Source organism: Varroa destructor, unplaced genomic scaffold (assembly GCF_002443255.2).
Source record: "Varroa destructor unplaced genomic scaffold, Vdes_3.0 BEIS01000005.1, whole genome shotgun sequence".
NCBI lineage: Eukaryota > Metazoa > Arthropoda > Arachnida > Mesostigmata > Varroidae > Varroa > Varroa destructor.
In genome coordinates, this window is record NW_019211458.1 from 9,160,926 (window position 1) to 9,183,063 (window position 22,138).

At 46.8% G+C, this 22,138-nt stretch overlaps 1 protein-coding gene across 2 annotated transcripts; it reads right to left on the reverse strand.

The window, feature by feature from the left end:
* Positions 1 to 2,366: 2,366 nt before the first annotated feature.
* On the reverse strand, positions 2,367 to 15,353 carry mirr (iroquois-class homeodomain protein mirror). Of its 2 annotated transcripts, none has more exons than XM_022808373.2 (8): positions 14,226 to 15,353; positions 13,530 to 13,590; positions 12,384 to 12,677; positions 11,852 to 12,053; positions 10,465 to 10,634; positions 9,831 to 9,987; positions 6,426 to 6,849; positions 2,367 to 4,974 (listed from the first exon to the last, which is right to left on the reverse strand). In XM_022808373.2, exons 3-8 carry the CDS (start codon positions 12,635 to 12,637, stop codon positions 4,490 to 4,492), a joined length of 1,692 nt encoding a protein of 563 aa, XP_022664108.1. In that variant the 5' UTR covers positions 12,638 to 12,677; positions 13,530 to 13,590; positions 14,226 to 15,353; the 3' UTR covers positions 2,367 to 4,489. The 2 variants fall into 2 exon arrangements, with proteins under 2 accessions (XP_022664108.1, XP_022664107.1); XM_022808372.2 differs by having other exon boundaries at positions 13,530 to 13,671; positions 14,226 to 15,352.
* Between the last annotated feature and the right edge of the window lie 6,785 nt (positions 15,354 to 22,138).

Sequence of the window (22,138 nt, forward strand, 5' to 3'; positions counted from 1 at the left end):
GAATTACATAGTTCTCATGTAATCAGGGTAGCTTAAAATGCTGATTTGTTGCCTCCAAAATGAAGCATATTTCTGCGCGTGTTTTATTGTAATTCGAAAAGCTTAATTTGCTCCATACATAAAATACTCAATACGATTTTGAATTACGGTTTTGCATAATTTAGCATTAATTTCACTGATTACTTCACGAATACAGTGTTCTTGCTTTATTGATCATGTCCTTCCTATAGTCCTACAGCAAAAATCGAGGGGGTTGAATCACGGGACTGAAGCGTGTTACTGTCGAACGTCGAGATCAGTTGGCCTGGGAACATGGTGTCAAGCAAATTGATCGTTTCATGCACTGTTGTTTCATCCAATTTCAATCGATGCCTGTATTGGAATTCACGAACGGATTGACAACGCAACTTTAATATTAAAGTTCGCTATTAATTGGTCCTGCCGTTGTATGATTATTTACGAAGAGGTGAGCTTTTGCTGTACAAACTGCATACATAGAGACTCGGTGGGAAACGAAGCCGCTAACATCTGCTTCGAGCCCAACAAACAAATGATCAACGAATTAATGACACTTACAATAGTCTTCAATCCTCAACTGTGAAGCAACTCTCGCTTTGAAATGGGTCGCAAAACGCAAATTGAGAGGCAAAGCTGTTGAGCATGATCTCACCTCGAAGCCGTTAGGTTGGCATTCACACTGCTCTGATTTATGTCTCTTCTTTCTGGCTTTATTTTTTTTGCTTCAGTCTCTTCTCAGTCTCTTCGAATTTCTCAGTCAATCGTCTCAATGTTTCCTTCGCCAAGGAGATATGTCGTTAATGACATTGTCGCCGTAATGAGCTCCCCACCTTTATTTTTACTTGGAATAAACGTTGTTCCAATTTGAAAGTCTATAATCACAAACACAGCAATTTAGAGACAAGCATGGGAATGTTCAGGCACACGTAAACGTGTGAGCTTTCTGATCTTTTTGATTTTGTACATTATATTCTGCACGTACCTTAACACTACGTAAAGCTTCTTTGTGAAACGCTAGTTTACGAACTGACCGTAAGACCATCGTCTTCTATTCACGAAAATAAACGCGAAGGTCTCTGGAGTAGGAGCTGATGCAGGACGAAACAGAAACGTGGCCAAATACGGTGTTCCGATACTGTGGCAAGGCCTGGCCCCCGAACCCCCGTTGATGTCGGAGCCACTGGGCGCCGTGGAAGATGGCTTACTGTTCGTATTTCTGCTACCGTTCTGCGGCCATGTGCGATCAATAGAGACACACTTCTTTGTGCTCCGTCTTTGAGAAGGTGTCGTCCTTTCATTCAAGTGCGCGCTTTCTCCACTGTTCCCCTTCATAAAGGAAGTGACCCGGCCCACCGCTATTGGTGCTACTGCACGTCCGCTCAGTCACCAAAGATGATCCCCTCCCTCCGTCCTCGCTGTTTCGCCCGCTTCTCTCGATTTCTTCGTTGCTGCTGCTAGTGCGGCCTACTACATAGAGACGAAGCGGCCGATTTCCCCTGACTCTGGCACACGCACCCTCACACCCGGCGGGAAGGGCACAGCCATCACTCCCAAAGCTTGAACTCCCCGTTGTCTCCATGTGTGTTCGGGCGGGAACTGAAACGTTGCTCGGAAAGCAGGGCTTGGTAGGGAAACATATTCAACGGAGAAGGGACCATGGGTATAGTATCAGGAACTCCACAATGAGGCCGGGAAACGCTAGACCGATTTCTTAGAAAGTCGTTCAACGGACTTAACAGTCACCGCCTGGCTCGATGCCTCGTGCACGGCCTATACGCTTGCTTAAAACCCGGCGCCTTTATGTCGCTTGCAGCGTAGGCTATCTGTATCGTCTAAAACACGATGGTCAAACATGAAGCATATTCCTCTGAAGCCTGAAGTGGTACACATAAACGGTAACAACAATCTGACTTACTTTACACAAGTTCAAAGTATTTTTAAATTTGAAGTACAAAACGCCGTCGTACTGAACGCCTGCTTTAGTCGAAAAAAAACTCCGTGACGTTTTGTAGTATGACAAATGCTACGAGCAGAATCATTTTGCGCCTTTACTAGATCTACCACAAAGATTAGTTTCCGGTCCTCATTAACGGTAACGATTAATTAGAATACGAACATTCATACTTTGATTAAGCGGAATTATTGGTACTGAGAGACTTGATAAGCCGCTCCGCGGAAGGATCTCTATACTAGTGCTGTTTCTAATTGACGTTAAACCCATGCCGTTAAAAATAATGAAAAAGAATTAATGTTTTTAATTTCCCCAATTTACCTGCTGCCATTCCCGAAGGTATTGCCTTTAACTCTACTAGTCGTATGCTCTTCCCAAGAATAAAAAGACCGACACATAATATTTAATACCATATTTACATTTATTATATACAAAAATTATATTGATAACGTCATAGTTTACTTCCGCTATTACCAGTGTTTACTTTTCCTTTTGAATCTCTCATGTTTTGTCGTCATCTGTTACTTTCCACTTGTTTTTTTACCTCTTTCATTTTATTCAGCTTCTCAAAGCGCGAGGAATTAGAAAAAGAACTTTCCCGGCCATCATTTTGAGACAATTCATGGCGTGTGTCTCGTCTCTTATTCTATAGAGGGGAACGAGTTCACGTCGTGCTTTGCTTAGTATCATCATTTAATTATTTTCGATCATTCAGTCACTAGCGAGGCGATCACGTCCGGGAAATGGCGCGACCCCAGTCACTTGTTATTAACCTTCTAGCTTTCTGTGGTTTTTACTTGATTAATGTTTTTTTAAGGGGGAGGAACAAATAGCCATTGAATGAAGGTACTACACGCAGTTTAGTGGCACTACACAATATATGGTTGTTGTTTTTCCTATCGTTTGTGTTGTAGCCGTGTTTGCTGCTACTACCGGTTTGCTTGCAGCAGTTCTGATGCTCTCGCTGTTATATGATGGTAATATTGTCGGCATTTTTCATATTGCTGTTGTTGTCGATGTTGTTGTCGATAAAGTGGCTATTGACACAAACTGTTCTTGCCTTTCTTCTTCTCTAAAGGAGTTTTAACAAAAAAAAAAAAAAAACAGCCTCGATGGAATGCAACATTCTGCCTTATTTATCCTGCCCATTAGTTATGGTAAGGATGGATAGCTACCGCTCAGATAGCCACAGAACCGAATCTGCGACCGTTCAAACAGCGCTCCATGCGTTGCCATGTAAAACCTGGATGACTCAGACGTCAGGACCGGTGAGTATTTATTTGGGTAGAATCTGTGTCTGTCTGTATATATGTGCGTATGTGCGTGCGTATGTATGTATGTATGTCCGTCTGTCTGTCTGTCTGTCCCTCTGTCCGTCCGTCCGTCCGTTTGTCTGTCTACCTCTCTCTATCCATTTATCCATCTGTCTGCCCGTCCGTCCGTTTGTTTATTTATCCATCTATCTGTCTGTCCGTCTGTCTGTCTGTCCGCCCGTCCGTCGATCTGTCTGTCTATTTGTTTGTTTGTTTGTTTCTTTGTTTGTTTTATCCTGGCTGTTTCTCGTTATTTTTGTCATACTGAGAGAATCGGTCCATCCCCATTTCAGTCTTCCCCATTTTTCATTCGTTTAGTTTACGTTCATTTCTATACATCCACCATAACATTTGTGTATGTTAGATATAAGCGACCGGTCAGTTGAAACTTGTTTATGTTTCTTTTTTCACTCGCGTAACTCGTCGGAGATGTCAATACCACATGTGCACTTCCTGCCTTGTTACATTCGGTTAATATTATAGTCCGGATAGCAGACTCATCCGCCAGTGCCTCATCTGACGTAATCGATTGCGTCTCATGCGCATTACCTTCTAGTGCCGCGCTGTTCCGACCAAAAGTACACCATGTGCGACACAAATCGTTCACCAGTCCACACAGGATGTGCTGCACCCAATGTACGAGGGCCAAAGGTTTTTGAGGCACTTGGAACTGCTGCAGACGCCATTTGTCACCGACGGTTCCTATCGTCGGGCCCAGTTACGGCAAACGTATTCCGTGTTGTGGCGCCGTTTTCCCGTCAATAAATGATAAGACACAATTCAGTCATCGTAGGTGGTATATTGCAGCGATTCCATTCATTGGCCACTCATTATCAGCCTTCGACGGTCACTTCTTGTTGTGTCTCTTTTTCTCTATAATATGTCATTACAATCTATTACTGCTGTCCTTTATCCGGTCCTCGGCTTGCCTTTTCCTCTTAGTGAGATCCAGGATCCAAGGCGCACACGCACCAACGTACTCATCCCCCTCACACGTGCACGCAACACATACGTGTGCACAACAGTGTATGCACAGACAGCGTAATGATGAGACAGAAATGGTCTTCATCGGCGTCTTTTCCGTTGTGCCAGAGGTGATCGTCGTTTTGGTAGTCTGTGCGCGAAAAAAGTGGAGTTCTTGAAGAGATCCAATTATGTTTCGATAATAATGTTACTTTATTATTGTTTTTTCCCTATGTACTGTATATTACGAGGTGGATGATGTCGTCGAGGCGGCGGGCGACTGCGCCCTCTGCGCCGCTTGCGCTGCTTGAGCTTGCGCTTGAGCGTGCGCATGGGCCGCGGCGTTCTGCGCCAGCGCGGCGTACCACTGTTTCTGTTGGAGGGCGGCGGCTGCTGCATGTGCCCCGAACAGGCGATCGGCAATAAGGGAGTTGAGGGCGGTGGGCGGCGGTGGCGGTGACGACTGCGGACTGCGGCCAGGCGACTTGTGTTCCGATTTGAACTCCTCGCGCTCTGTCGCTGTATCAACGATACTCCAGATACGTGGTTTATGCCCACCTGGACTACCGGCGCTCGTATGACCGCTGAGTGCCGACCGGTGTTCGGGCGAGCTAGGGGATTTGCAGTCGGGACGCTGCGCGTTTGCGTCATTATCGCTCGCGGATCCTTCGCTCGATCGACGCTCGCGCTTCGGCGATGGTTCAGGACGATCGTCAACGTCAACAAGGTCTGTAACAGATGATAGGGCAGATGCGGTAAGTCAAAAATCTACTAGTCGGAACTCGACCTGTGACTCGTTACGCCTACGAGTCTATGTGCGTGTGTACGTTATACTCTGTTTTTACTGCTCGCTAGTATAAAAATAACCCAGTATATGTAGTCTATCCAAAGTGCAAGTAGACTTAGGTCCATTCTCTGTTGTGAGCTTGCATTGTGTGGCATGCGCAACGCTCCCAAAACAGAAGCTTTGCTTCCTTACTGTTTCTTCGCTTGTCTGGTTACTTGGCGGCCTTCCTTTTGCCGCATGCTTTCGCTCAGACATTTCGAGACTACGTCATCTCCCCACCCTTCTTCTCGCTCGTTTCTCTCCCTCTCTTCCGCTCCTTTCTACGGAGCCCTTTACTTCAACGCCCTTTCGGCGAGCTCCCTTCGTAGCGGCCTCAGCGGACTCGAGCGGAATTGGCCGGAATGCGACGCAATAGGGCACGGGGCAAATCGGAGCGACTTTAGGCTCTCCTGCCGCTGCTGCTGCTGAAGGGGGCCATTATGACTCCCCGTACACTTGCCGCTCGGTCGCTTGCTAACGGTCCATTCTGGCCATACTCTACAACTCCGGTCAGTCGCTCCGTCTCCGGTCGGTCGGGCAGTTAGTTGGGTCCAAGGAAGAGTTTGGCTGGCTTGGCCAAACCAGGCCACACGGTGAAAGCAAAGCAGGCTGGTCCAAGGCGGATCATACAGTCAAGAGGCTGCAGAAGAAACCGACGACCAGTTTGCGGGAAGGAGAGGGCTTGAGGACGGACAATTCGGGAGACAGCCAGAGGAATGGAAGAGTAAGTGGCTCAATAAATAACAGAGATCCTCGAGAGAAAAAAGGAGAAGGAAGAAAAGCGACCGAAGTAGTGGAAGAATGAAGAAGACGGAGAGGAACAAAGAAGAACCTCCTTAACCCTTGGTCTATTGCCTACTGACACCCGCCCCCTGCTTCCGTCCTGCTTGGGTTGCGGGTCAACTCCCATTTGGTTTTCTCGTCTTCCCACTTCCCCCTGCTCACTATTTCGCGTCCTTTAGCTAAGCTGACCACGGCGCTCACTTATAGCAACCAACCGATAGCAGGCGACGGGCAACCGTGGCTAAAACTATGCAGCACCATCCCATCAGTTTCTCTTTAGAGGGCAACCCATCACACAACAGCAGCAGCAGCAGCAGCGAAAGAAAAAGAAGAACAGGGAAAGACAACCAACCAGATACTGCCTTTCTGCCATCCCTGTATTCTGCTTTATTGCGGCCACTGTAGCAGCTAGCGACAAACTCGAACTATTACGTCTACTATTGGTTCTTCTATCTATTGTTGCTTTTCAAGAGTAAACACTTGAATATGGTTATCAGTAGTTCTAGTTGCAGTCATGTGAGTATGCTAAATGTTTGTGCTAGTTTCGTTATTTTGGCTCTTTAATGCTTACCGTTTTCGTCGTCGTGTGAGGCCGGCGGCGCTGATCGTTTGAGCTGCAGCAGGCCATGCAGCTGCGCCAGATGGGGGTGCGGATGGCCGAGGAGGGCAGGATGAAGGCCACCGGGACCGAGCAGGCCGCCGGCAACTCCTAACGCACCAGGCGGACACTCGGGCCCGCCTCGCATCAATTCCGCGAGCTGCTTGTTGCGCTGCGCCAATTCCTCAGCGGCCATTAGTGCCGCCCGCTGTTGATCGGCCGAAGGCGGCTGCGAACGCGTTTGCTCGTCACGGGGCGCTGATGAAGTGTTGTTATTAGTCGGCGTTGCCTCATCCAGGTCATCGTCATCGTCTTCGTCGCAGCGATTCCGCGGCGACCAGGTCATTTTATTCTCTTTTTTGAGTCTCCGACGTGCGTTCGCGAACCAGGTCGATACCTTTAGGTTTTATGTTGACGAAGTACCAATGAAACGGAAAGGAAGAAACCACATGAGGTTAACCACACCGTACGCCATGAGCATGATGGCGTAGCCTCAATCATTGGCGAGCCATCATCGTTTGAAGACTATCATCACTACCAGTTGTTTCATTGCAAAGCTGTTTTGTCAGAGCTAATTAAGCCTCAACACAGCCGCATTTCCTGTACCAAAGGTTACCCTGCTACCGCTAGACGCTTACGACCGCGGTTGTTGTTGAGCGGTTCTGATGACAGCGCTCTCAACCCACGGTTTGTCGAGAACCACCTGACGACAAGGCGCTGCCATCAAACACGGATGGCACGCAACTCACTCGATTTCGACTGCAGGCCTGGCAACACAGCCGTAACTGTGCAACTGCCGCACCGCGATACCCCTTATACGCGACAAAATGCTATATTATTTTACCTGTCGAATGAATTGCAATTAGAGGTAACAATTTTTCCTGCTAAAGACGTGCGTCGTCCGAGTCGCATCCATCATCGCATGTCGCTCACGGTCACTTTTACGCGCGTACATATTAACAAGGCGACGGTGGCAGCATCCGCAAATGTGGCGGTGATAATGGCGAGATCAACGAGTGCTACGCCGCGGCACTGCGGCCGTAAGAAACGATCAAACTACCTCGGTTTCTAGCTGTTCGTTGGTGATCGAGTGCCATTACTTGTCAAACGCGCAATGGCTCACAGATAGTAGCAGTACTGGTAAATAGTGCACACAGGCAGTATGGGGTCGCTGTGCCGAAAGACGCGGGATAGGTCGCCGCCGTCGCCTGTCCTCTCGCTGCTTACCTGTCTAGCTATGTTTCTAACAGCGCGTGACCGTTGTGTATATCCCAGGAGAGCAAGAGACCTAGCTGGCTAGATAGATGGCGACCAAACGAAACAACGAAAGATGATCACAATAATCACCTCGTTGGCACTCGAGAACAAGCGTACCGACGCTCTCGAGCGTTGTTTAAGAGTGGACCGCTGCCGAACTGACACCACTGAGCGGCAACCAGCCGAAAAGAAAGCAAAGCTAATTGTAGAAACTCGATCCCTAGAACGATTCGCCTTACTGATGCCGCTACATTGGCGGGCGACAACGGTGGTAACAACAACCATGTCATTAACTACTCATCGCGGCACATCCTATCACCACGATGCACAATTTCATGAATCTAGTGCTCTCGTGGGGAGACGCAGTGGCGGAGGATGCCTGTCAAGAGACATGATGTATCGGACTGGTGTCCTGCAAGCTACACACTTCGATGCTGCCATCCCACAGCTGGACAACATCACCGCGATCGCCATTGGAATCAGCAGCAGCGGCGGCGGCGGCGGCGGCAACCGCGACAAGGGAATAATGTCAACGGCAACATCAACAAGTATGCTTGAGAGCGCTATCCAGTGCATCCTTCGTCAGCAACATATTTAGAAATATAGATATAATCTTCTAAGATAGATGACTAGATGAGAAAACAGGCATCTAGTACTTGCTTATTTTGCTAATCGCGATAGACAAGGCTGATACAGAAATTAGTTTTGAGCTAAACGATTTGCGTCTGCTCCAGAGTCGAGCGCCTTTTGCACCTTACTTTAGATGACGTATCATCATATTTTCAGTCGCCTGTAGCCAGTGGTGTTGATATCGCCCGTTACGCGGAGATCGCCTATGTCTTTGGCTGTGGAGTGCGTGCGTATGTGTCTGGTGCACGGAGTACGAAATGACCGCAACGACGAGCAGTGTTCAACGAGCGTCCAGCCTCGATGACAGGCGGAGGTGAAGATCCAACTAGCTGATACTTCTCTCCCTTGGTCACACTCTATATGCCTCTGTTTCGGCAATCTATCGATATATTTTGGATTTTCATTCACCGCATCAGGCTCTATCCTTCTCCCTTCTCCGAGGATATTCCCAATGGGCAAAATACACAGACACATTCGCACAGGTACACTGAGACTCGGATATCTTGCACGGACATAGAGGTTCACAGTCGGTCACGGTGATGCGCCTCGAGACCAAAGTTGCGTCGTCCTGAGGCTGCAGCGTCACGCTCGGACGAGTCAAGCAAGCGTAGCTTAGGTAGGCCAGCGCCGTACTAAGACGCGTCTTTTGGGGCACCAATAGGCTTCGACCAACGGCAAACGCTCGTTTCACTGAGCAAGCGAGGTCTAGAAAGGAGAGATACGATTGAACTAAACACTATTTATACTCTACATAGCGACACTTACGACTAGTCTTTGCAAAAGTAACGATGCTGTTCGAATTCCTGTTGTTGATGCTGCCGTTGTATTCTTGAGATTGGCGTATCGAGCAAATATGTTTCTGATAGTACGAGTCGTGCTATTAGGTGTGGTCTCCGGTCTCGATCAGAAGGTGCCATCAGCTTTAACTGTGGGGCCATAACTCTCAATTTGAGCTTCGGCATAACAGCACCGCAGGCCAGGGGTATGTACACACTTCAAACAAAGTCAGTGTATATATATATGGCGGGGTGACACCGAGACTATAATACACCGCACTAAAAATATATCTATCTTTATATCGAGACACAAACACCTAACGCACCACATAACACACCAGTACATCGATAAAATGTACAATACAGAGCTGAGGCACTTGCCGATACCGCAGTCCAGTTACGACCAGCAGCTGACGAAGGCACCGCCGTTGTTCGATGTTCGACATTACATATTAAGGTTCTCATTTGCGTACAACTTATTGCTAAAACGGCCCATGTATTTGACTTAATCACGAATTGGCTCCAGTCTAAAGATTGGGATGTAGCGGGCAAACAACACCGAGCGATGAGCAACAACTTCAGTTGGAGGAGATTGGAAACTTTCTATATAAGGCTGTATTCAGACTTTCAACGGAACGTAACAAGAGTTACAGCAAAACAAAATATACCTAAGCAGATCACTTATAGGTGTAATAGGTAATCTGCCTTATCATACCTGAGTGAGAGTCATCCTGGTGATAATAGCAAGCATGATCTTTTCTCCTTTAGTGGGGTACGGGTTCTTGCGGTGCTCGTTCAGCCACGCTTTCAGCGTACTCGTCGTCTCCCGGGTGGCGTTCTTGCGCCGGGCGCCATTCAGGTCCATGCCGTAACTGCAGTCATAAGGCAAAACGAAAAAAGAAAGACATATTATAGCGTCAGGCTGAATGAGGTCCAAAATGTTTTTCATTGTGTAGTGCGATAGCTCTATGCCAGGTAAATCCCTGTGCGCCTGTATTAAGAGAGGCAGCTCAAGAGCATAGAAACTGATAAGGCTCTCTCAACGGGATTAGCTTAATAACCACTATAAGCTGATATTTCGTGTACTACGAACCCGGCAAGTTATTGCTGGTGCAGCACCAAAAACGATGATCAGTATAGAAAGCTAGATGAGAAATAGGATGGATGTGCTATTCGTATTGTAGAAACGGCGATGACAAACGCCGGCACTTACTATAAAGGTAACACATCGAGATCCAAACACAGCTCAATACCAAAAAAATGTCCGTTCTTGAATTCTCGTTAGAGATAAAGAGCCTCCATGCAGATTAGCGCTGCCTTAGCGGAAAGTTCAGCTAATATGTACTTACCCGGCAAATGGATAGCCAGCCAATGGGGCGGCAGCAGGATCGTAAGGATAGCCGGCAGAATACATTTGGGCGTATGCGGCCGCCGCAGGAGATAGATTTCGCCAGGCTTCGAGGTTCTCCTTGAGCTCGAGTCCACCTGCACCGGGTGTGGGGACTCCGCCGGGATTGGCCTAGACGAACAAACAGGCCCGCATTAATTGAATGAACTTTACTTACGAAGAGACTTTGATTAGATTTATTTGTTATTATTGCTAGACGGCCATTCACCAAGCTAAAACGTTATTTATAGTCGACCGCGCGTTGAAACAGAACGGTCACTCAGCGCCTCCTTGTTTTTCATTTTCACGAGATTTCTATAGGACGATTAGCTATGAGATGAGGAAACATGATTTCGCTGTTCTGATTCCCTTGGGCGTTTAGTTAGCACAGCTTGCACCTATTGCAGGGAAAGTTCTACTGAGCAAATGAGCCCATATCCACTGCCCATATTCGGCCCCCCAACAGCTTTTGACTGAAAGCTGGTCTGAGCCTTGACAAGCGCGTGAGACCAAGCTGTGTCAAGTCGAGCTGTGAGGAAGGGCTTTCTAGCGTGGGTCGCTGTGACCCAAAGCAACCATGAAGAAAGGACCAAGGCAAAGAAGGGCATCATCTGGAGACATGCGATATGGCCTCGTTTCGTACGTTGGTCGGATCAAGCAGAGTTGGGACAAAGAAGCAGAACGACCGCGGGTGGTTAGTAGAGACTAGCGCAAAGCGACACCGCGTTCCCTCGATGAATCAACAGTTCGTCAGTCCCATTGAGTTGACGGTGGGGCCATTGTTAATTAGTTCTTGTTGTCAAATAAGCAGGCAATAGGGCATAACGGCTGTCAACGCACACTTACAATGTCACATAGCTGCGCACCACGGCGCCGTCCCTAATAATACATTGGCCCGAAACGCGCACACACACATATATAGGAACACGCGCAAACAGATGCCCTCGATTTCCACATCCTGTATCAACTTCCCGTCGCCACTGTGTCGCTTTCTATGTAAGTTTAATATCTTCACGAGTGTCAAGCAAGGGAGCACACACCCCCCCCCCCCTGGTCATGCTGATGCCATCACGGCCCAATGATGCGAGACCGTACTATAAACGAAAATGAAAAGCAGCGGTATCTCGCTTGCACTTTTACCATAAGGAATCATCACACAGCATCGTGATTTCAAGCGATTATTTAGCGGGTGTAAGTTCAACTTTCTGGCACAGAGATCAACTACCCGTCGAGGATGTTATTGCCTACATCTGACAAAAATTACGCTAGAATATAGAAATACTAAACGAATAAGGCAAAAATAACAAAGTTAAGGAAAGGGATATAGGCGAAAGTCCGAGACAACTTACGCCAGGCGGGTAGAAGGCAGACGGAACTCCTTCAGCTCCGCCGAGGGGCAGAAATCCGGCGGCAGCGGCAGCTTGCAAAGCTGCTGCGGTCGCTACCTGAGGGTCGGGGTTCGCCTTGGGCGCAGAAGCCGCTGAGGGCCGCGGCACCCCGATCGGGGGACTCAGTGCCGGAGGGCCGTACATCGCACCGCTAGCAGCTAGTCTGAAATCAAAATTGCGGGTTATACAATGTGATTTATTATGATAAACAAAATCTCTCCTAAAAATCTCTCAAGTTGGCCCTTCGAAGAAAACCCGATGCTAAAGAACCGATCTCATAAAAAAAGCTTTACGACTCCAAATGTTAGTATTAGTTCGAGTTACTGCTGGAGAGCTGAACGATAACGACAGCAATAGCGTCTCTAGGGTTGACTTCAATGCCATAATCAACACGAAGACAAATAAGTACCAACTGGGCACGTCTATTGAACGCTGGCAAATTTCTCCGCTTCCTCTTCCTCTCTAAATACTTCCAAGTACCATAAAGTCTCACCTTTGATACTGCGCGACGCACGAGCAGATCTGACGTTGGGTGACTGGATCAGCAGCAAGCGGTGTGCAGCTTGGAAGATGCTGCAAATGTGCAGGCAATCCGGGGGGAGGCCGGTCCACTGGCGAGCCGAGTTGGTTCGGTCCGAGGGGGGAGCCGGGGGCCGTGAGGGTCGCGGGGGCCGGTGCGCTGAGAGCGGGGGCTGACGAGACTTCGCAGAGGGGCTCGCTCTTCACCGCGGGGCTCGAACCCGGCATCACAACGAGCGTGGCCGGGACCTAAGCTGCAGCGGGAAGTCTGCAGGAATAAGCCGGCCAGCACGAATCGACCAAAGCACAACTCTCTAGATTAGTCGAAAGTCGACCAACGAGCTACTACACTATCGATTATTGGTACGCTAACAATGAATAAGCTAAACATTCGAGAGTTACAATGCATCCTAGTGCGGGATGAGGGCACACTACATAAGCAGCTAGCTTTAGACACGTACTAGTCACGACTGAATTCTGATAGGAGTGGATAATTTTGCTTGCAACCTCGAATATATATATATATAAGAACAAGTATAAAAAAATCATTGCGGAGAGGACTACTCCAACGAAAAAAAACAACGTATGCTTCTCTCGTTGTGTAGTTAAACGTTTCAATGAATAAAGCTACCTTTCCCTTCACGGATACCGTCGGGTCTAGAAGAATAAAGACGGTTGTCAATAGTCAACTGACAAAATAACTGTGGTGTCATATCTTCTCATAGGCGACACGAACCGGCAAGTATTAAATTCTGGGAATATTACAGTCGAGCTACGCGTTCAATCAAAACTACCAGACAGTTATAAGGAAGTATAGTGCTGAAAGTGATGTAGCACTATATAATTTCCTTTTTTTTTTTTTTTAGAGTACCTTTGGATTTCGAAAAGTGCCTTTCCTACTAAATAATGCTTTGGCTAAGGGAGTACTCCGCATGGACTAGACAAAGAATAAGTTTATTCCCATAAAGCGAGATCAGCATTCATCATTTATCCTAATTTACAGACATTTTATTTATGCTTATGAAGCGTCAAAATCCGTCCGAAAAAACCGAAAAAAGCGTCCGAAATCAACTATGCGAAATACTTTGAACTTGTGTTGGAGTGAATAGTTGCTACTTACCGTTAAGGTGATAAGTTAGATTCCTTGCAAGTGATTTTCATCCGTGGGTACACGTCTCATACTGTACTTTTGCAAATTGTTCAACACATCACAAAAACAGCATAAGCGAAAGTTGTGGTACGATGAACGTCGAAGTGAACTTCTTTTTAACGGTAGAAAAAATATGGTCCAAGTATTAATGGGGTCCAACACAATTAGCAATAAAGAAGCAGCAACAGCACAATCCAAAGTTTAGTTCATGTACAACAATTGACACACAGAGACATCGAAGACAATATGCACACAACGGTATAGCAGCTCGAAAATGATATCGATTCTGTTCTAGTCTCGCTGTTTGCTTGTGTCTGACAATCTATGTTTGTTGCAAACCGAGGAAGACGAATGACAAAAGTGCCCGTCGTCTAGCAGCATGTACATACGCACACACACACACACACACACACACATATATATTTGGCTCTAGGCTGGTTAATTGGCTCGATGACAGCCTACCGCTGAAGTAGGGATAGTGGATTTCGTGCGTGCCTTTGTTCTACCGTTACTGTAGTACGCGCAGATACTTGTATAGCAAATACACGAACAACGTATGGGCAAAAATTGCCTATTCACACACAACAGGAATAAGATGGGTTATAATAATAGTCGAAATTGTTATTATGATTAGTAGCTTAGCTTTTTTTCTGCTTTTGATCTTACGTTGTGCAGGACCCAAGTACGCAAGCCCACTGTACCGCAGGTCACGTGTGGTGGGCAGGCAGTTCGCTTCTGCAGAGGACAAACGCACTCTGTGTGGACACTTAGCACCAGTGGCAAACCTCGAAGTAGCAATTATAGTAGAGCACGACTAGAAATCACTGCTTTTTTTCACCCTAAACACACTTCTTGTTGATATCACTGCGGCTGTTGGTGTTGTTGTTGCTGCTATCGGTGTTGTTGTCGTCGTCGTCGTCGTCGTCGTCGTTATTGTTGTTATCGTCGTCGTACTAGCGCGCACACGTACACATATATACACAGAGAGTTGGTCGAAGTAGTAGTATACGTACTCTAACGGGTGGTATCACAATGGGTAATTTGTACCACTAGCTTTATAGTTATGGCAATAATAATAATAATAGTTATTATTATTGTTATAACACTATTGCAATGGTACTAGTGTACTAGTGGTTTTTTCGCCTGTACCTTTATAAAGAAATACGCCAGCAGCACACCACAAAAACACAGCACAAATCGTAGCAGTAACGTGATGGACTCGTTGTTGTTGTTGTCGCTGCTGCTGCTGCTGCAGTGTGATACCGTAGCACTGATGGGGGTAGTAAGTAGTCGTCGCCGCAGCCGTTGTAGCATAGGTTACAACAGTAGGAGCAGAAGCGATGCTGTCTTCCTTCAGTAACAGTGCCGGTAGCACTTGGGGTGCTGATAGTCTTGGCGTCGTCGTTGTTGCTACAGCAACAGCAGCGGTAGTAATAATACGTGTTGTGTGCCAGGGCAGGAGCAGCGACAGCGGCAGCAGCAGTAGCAGCACGTCGCCGCAAGCCGCGGGGAGGACCGGAGCGGACAACGGTCGAGAGCCTACTGAGGAGAGGGACTAGTTACTCGTCGTCGTCGTCGTTGTCGTCAAGGCGCGAGTAAGCGAATGACCGAACGGCGAAGAGCGGACGATGCCGACTGAATGGCCCGTCGATGTGTGCTGTTCGCTTGCTAGCTACCGCCGTACCGTCGGGCCAGCCACCGTCCACCGTCAGAACACGAATAACTCTAATCTAACAAGAATGAGTACAAAAATTTTGCTGTTCTAACACATGTACCCGTGTTTCTTTGGTGGATAGTGGCGCCTGACTCCGCCCTAGGCTCCGCCTTGATCCTCCCCGAAAGAGGCGGCCGCTGGGAGAGGGCTGATGAGCGGTTAGGGCTGGCGGCTGGACAAATTGGAAATGGGCGAGGGTGGAAATGGGCCACAAGCAAGCGTCGACCGACGAGCCACCGCGCGGGTGAGCAAGCAACGATCGCTCGACCCGGTGGTGGTGGCGGTACTGCTGCTGCTGCTGCTGCTGCTGCCGCCGCCGCCGCCGCCGTCGCCGCTGCGGCTGTGCGTTACGGCTCGGTCCGGTCCGACCCGGCACCGCTGTGGGAGCGAACAGCGGCGGCGGCCTCGGCAGGAGTAGCCTGAGACCGGGGAGAGCGGTGGGGGCGTAGGGAGTGGGGATGGTAGCTAGTGATGGCGACAGCAGCAGCAGCAGCAGCGCTCGTGGTCGTAGGGGCAGCGAAAGGGAACTATGGAATAGTGGGGGAAGTCAGGGAAACTGAGAACGGGGAAGGGGAACGAAACGGGAATGAGTAGCAGCGGTCTGCAGAAACAGCACTCCACGACATGCAGACACCGACAATAGCGACGCAGGCAATAAGAACAGCAAGAGCAGCAGAAGTCAGTTAGTAGATGCTGTTGGTTGCTGCCTGTCGTCCTGCCGACTCCTGGACGCTACTAGAAGCTGGAGAACGAACGAACGGATACACGAGGCAACATCAAGTGAGCCAGCGAGCAAGCAAACGATTGCTGGTAAGACGAACGGCGGCGAATAACAACAACAACGACGACGACGATGATGATGCCGACGACGACGGCGGTGCTGCAGTCTACGTTGACGAGAAACGCCAAGACGACAGAAGTTAAGCGAGAAGGACAACTAGTGACGGCGACAGAAAAAAAGTGCTGCTGCTACTGTTGGAACCGGAAAGATAAAAACCATCCTCTAGTCGACGGGCAACGACGACAGCAATAGCAACAAATGTAACAAATGCTGAATCCGCCAGATAACGGTTACCGTCATCACGATGTAGGTGTTATGCCTTTTTAACGTCATTGTTTGACATTGTTGTTGGTGTTAATATTGCTTAATACCGTCGCTGTTACGGCTGTTATTGGTAACGTTCTTGGTGAAGGTTTCCCTTCATCAGCTATCGAAAACGACGCTGAATCTGTGCTACGGAGCTTATACTATTGTTATGTAGACAGAACAAAATCCTACGGCGTATGGTGACGATAGTAGCGCACTAAGCCGTAACCTCGTCCACAGCGTCAACAGAAAGATGAATTAAAAAATTTCAGACAAATCGAATTCTGTGAAGAGCGAAGTTCTCATGTAACAGCGACAACGGCAACCAACTCAAAGTAGAACAAAAACAAGGACATACATATAGAACCGCAAAAGGACAATTTGTTTCAGCTTTGAATTTCAGGAGAATAACAACAACAACAACGGATACTAACGAAGCACCGTTCGTTGTCAAGCTGAGGGCCAAATGCCCCCGATACCCGACGATATAAAATCACAAACGCTGTTAAGCAGCGGAGCAAGCTCATGATACCAGTTTTTAGTTATCTGTTCTATTGCAAATACTACTAACGTGGTCAAAAGCGATGGTATCTTCGATGCGATACCAGGCTACGTTGTAGACTACCTTCAAGGAAACATACGAGTCTGCCGCCATATATTCCTAAGACTAAACATATTGGGAAAGGAAAGCCCTTTAAGGAAGCTTTTGAGGAAAAATAAAATAGGTGCAAAAAATAGAATAGTATCCTCCTGAATACAACCATTAGAAGTGAACCTTAAAAATTATATGAACATATTTACTTAGATGATTGCAAAACTGAAAATCTATAACGCACAAAATAGACTGGCTTCACGCTGTGATCGAGGTCTGCAAAAAATCCTGCAAGTTAGGATCATACATGTAAATTTAATAAGCAGGGTTTAGAATTAACATGTATAATATACGTAAGTTACTCCTTATGCAGGTTTAAAATTTTCTGTGGCACCTCGAACATGCCGCGAACTAGTCCGTGTGTATCGAGACACAAGCACACAATGGTGCACACATTCAAACGCTTAGACACACACACACACACACACGCACATGGACACACAAACACACACAGACACACACACACACACACACACACCCGCAGAGACACACGCGAAAACGCACAGACACAAACACTCTGTGGCACACCCATGCATATATACACAGGCAACAGGGTTACAAGTGCGAGCAAGGTTACACTTGCGAAAGCAAGCAGCAGTCGACCTGGCGAATCTGCAATCAAGCGACCTCTTTTATCGGAGAGAAGGAGAGTTGTCCTAACAACCTTAGCTTTGCTCACGCCCTCAAACGCTTGCTTGTGGCTGATGCTGGCATCGCATAAGCAACACAGAGGATGGCTATATTCGCGCCTTTCTGCATACAGAAAGCGGAATTGGGAGTCAACGGTCTCAGAGGCGCTACGATTATATTGCTACTACGTTTGTGACGATAGTAATATCTACAGTAATGACGGCACTGCCAGCCCTATTCGTCTGTAGGCATAACGACGCTGGGGTCGATAAAGGAAATGGTCGACGTGATATGCGCTCGTTGCCAGATCTTTCTTTTTAAAGCTCGCTTCGACCTTCCCACAAATTTTTAAGGCTGTTGTCAGCTGTTGTAAGCTACCGGTACCCTTACACACACTCCATGCGTATACACACATGCATACATATAGCAAGCGAACGAAGAGGAACAGCCACGAAATCATGTCGTTATATGTTACTTTTGCACGATCAGGACCTCGTATCCTGTCGTGCTAGTGTCGTCAATGTGTGCTTTGCTGAAAGGATGCGACGTGCCTAACCTGAACTGTGGCTGTGTATATAACATTGCTCGATATACACATACTGCGCATGTACATACGTGGATACATACATACTCACGCAGAATAATAGAAACAAGAGAGGACAAGAACTAGAAGCAGCTTTTCCTCAACCGCTTACTTCGCAGTGGCCATCATCTTTGTTGTCCAATCCGTTCGAAGTGTCGAAGGAAGTGGAGAAGTTATAACATATATACACATTCGAGAGAGAGAAAGAGAGAAAGGGGGTGAGGAAGCCAGTGAGTTGCTGCAGCAAATATCGCAAAACTGCCCGGCTCTTAGCCGCCCATGCGGTGTGTCGTACACCATCGTACCCATTATCAGTAAGTAACAACATATGGCGGAGATTTAGCTGTATGTGCACATACAAGCATGCACACTTACACAACACTGGCTCATATGCTACTGCTAATGCGAGGCAGCGGCTGCGAAAGCGAAGTCATAGATTGACTGTTCTCATAAGCCGCTAGCTACGACAGTATCATGAGCAGGGAGACGAGATATGTGTCTATCTGTTTGCCTGCGTACCTCTCGGTATGTTTGGCGCCCTGCAGCTCAGGTGTCCCGCCGTCTGAACCAGGCCTGCCTGACATGACTGGGTTTAGTGCCGCTGCGCGCTCTCTCGTTCGTTTATTCGCTGGTTTCATTCGTTGATTGGCTGGTTGGCTGTACGGTGATCAGGAGCGACAATCATCCCAACTCATCGGCCGCCGCGTCACATTTTCTTTTCGACGAGTAGGAACGACCATCAAATTCTACATATACTTCTATGGCGACTACTACCATGTGCCTATAATAATACATGATTCTTATTCTAGCTATCAGTGCCGCTAGTGCTATCGAGAGCAGAGGTGACGACAGCGATGGCAGTAGCTGCAGCATCAGGGGTGGCGTGGTAGAAGTAGTAGCCCAGCAGACTCGTGCGACATCTGCTACGACTCAGCTTCAGCTTCTTCATCGTCATTGCCTACTTCGCACATTTATACGATATGTGATGAATACGCCTGTAGTCGTCCTAGAAACCAATGGCTGTTTTATACCATTAGGTTATGAGCATACGGTACGCTCAAAATTATTCCTGGTTGGTGTTTCCGACTGGCTCAACATGACTAGTTACATCGGCTGTTGCTTCGTTCTTGCACACAGCTTGATACGGGGTATCTAGTCGAGTCAAAAGGAAGCAAGCTACGCGTTTCTGTCGAAGGTCTAAATCGGTCAGAGCACTATGGGTTCATCGGTGGAGGGTCTCTGTCCCCGCAGGGCCTTGTTGCTCCGGTTGCGAATAGGACAGCATAGACTGGTGTGTAGGACACGCAGGGCTGTCATTGGATGCGACCAGTAGCTCGATAGTCGCATGTGAATGAACCGCATTGTACGGCTCTATTCTGCGGGCTTCTATTGTAACAGAAAGAGAAGCATGCTACAAAAGTCTCAGGACTTTCTTCCCTACCCTAAGAGTGGTTTTGATATCTGCGTCACTTTTGCCGCTGCCGCCACTGCTGCATAAACTGCTCGTTAACATCTCACCAGAGGCGAGCAGTGTACATCAGTAAACATATGTGGATCTATGTGTGCATGCTGGTTGTGTGTTTTATATAGGTGTCAGTGTGCGGCGCATCTTGCACACACACACCCAAATCATGTTGAAGGGAAAGCTGAATACATACAAAGCTAATACGTCCATATCTTTCTCATGTCGTTTATTTGCACAGGAAGAGGATATTGTTGACGCCTCAGCGACAAAAATGTATTCTAACGAAGACAACAACACCCATCCTGCGGGTTGCAATTCCTCTTCATCTATAATTATTGTAATTAAATCTAAATGCTACGACTCGTAGCAGCAAATGTTTCGTCGGCCACCTAGCTTGATATCGTTCTAGGTAGGACATGGACGCTTGTGTACGAGAGCGTTCACAGTAGTCCAATTTTCAAAAGCTTTGCCATTAGTCATTGTCACCACCTTGATGCCTGAGAGGCAGTTCACCAATATGAATGCCGTCTTGTTTTTACGTAACGCAGGGAACAATCTCGTTACGTCTTTGCTGCCGCCATCAATTTCTGACTTAAGTACAAATATAAGCGAAGCTCTTTAAGAAACCACATATATCCTGAAGCAAGCATGCACTTCTACTTTTTAAGTGACAGAAATCAGCTCTGAGACAGGAAATGATACCAAAATGTTTTACAGTTAGGAACTTACCTCTTTTCGTCGGTATTAAGTTGCCTCATCTCAAACTTCATACTAATATTCACTTGAAATACAATATACATATACACGTTGTTTGTTGCTTGCCGTTTGCCGTTGTAGTTGCGGAGCTTAGACTAGCCACTCCTGGCTTCTTTCAGCCACAGGTCTAGCATCCAAGGCATGTCTTTAAAAGGTGGTTGATATATATATATGTTAAGTGTTTATTTATTGATTGAACCTTAAATTGTATAGTATGTTATTGGCGGATGCAAATTTTAGTCTTATTGGCTGACCTAGCAATTTTAAGTGTCATTATAATTTCAACGATATAACTTGTTTACTTAAAAAGGAATTGTGATATATTCAATTATGGATAGCGATTGAGGGATCGCGAGCTTGAATACCCCATATTAAAATGACACTCGAGTGCTTTCGATCCGCAAGGACCTAAGATAAAGTTAAATACACACATAGAAAAGGAAACATGTGCCGCGCTCCTATAATCCAGCAGCGAACGCAAAATCTATAAAAACAAGACTAATATTTTTACTTATCAAGAATATTTATGTATCGTAGCTAAGATCAAACATAGTTTGTGAAGTAAGGAGAAACTTCAAAAAACAACTGAACGTGTATATACATTAAAATCAATCCTATATGAGCAATAGGTGATCCATTGACCATAATGTTTGTAATCATCCAATTGCTCCAACAGTAGAGTTTGGTTACTTTAAAGATATTCCTGCGAGCTGAGTCTTTTTTATCATAAACAATGGCTGGATGGGACGCATACGCAGGCGAATAAAAAAAAACTAATGAATTTACACACAAACCATCTATCAATGGATTGCTCATTACGCTAATATAACGAGACAGCAACGACTTGAGACGACCAGCATATAACATACGAATGTCTTTAGCTTAAGACTAAAGAGCGAAATCTTAGTCGTCGAATTTTTCAAGTGGTTTTTTCAAGTGGTCGGAAAAATAGCATCAAAAAAGATGAAACATGCAACCGTCGTTAATTAACGCAAATTATACGATGCTTTGCGTTTCCTACACAAATGTACTTTGTGCAATTCGGTCAAGAAGTGCGCTGGTACCATAGTCACGCTATCGCTGCCATTACCAAAAATCTAGCGCGCCAACGTAACGTTGCCGCATCAAGCATTGCATAGAAAGCAAAGATTCATGCTTCCCTTCAGAAGTGCTTTATACACGCACATATATATATATATATTTTGTATTCAGGAGTGCCTTTCCAGTTAGAGTGTGACGTCTACGTCGTAGACGACCTACTTAATCTAGTTGCAGTCAATGTGGTTCTTCCCTTACATATTCCAAGTTCAACATTTAAAACGGTTGTGATATTCGTCACTTTATTCGTCAGAGGTCGATCGAACTAATGAGACGCACATGCTCATATAACAAACAGGTTGTAAAGTCGCCTATTTCTATGCGAGTTTATAGTCAAAAACTTCTGTGTGGCACTGTCGAATTTCCTAGTGACAAACACACAAGACTGTGGCTTTACTTTGGTCGTTGCGCAAAGACATGGCCGAGACTCAAGTTCGCAGACAACAATTACATTATACACAGAGCAAGAAGTAATAAAGAATAATCTTGAACTCAGTTTATAAAAAGAGCACAATGGCCTAATTCTATAGGGGCATAACAAGTGGAATCCCTCTCGACATCGCGCACACCCCTTGTGAGTACAGCAACTACAAT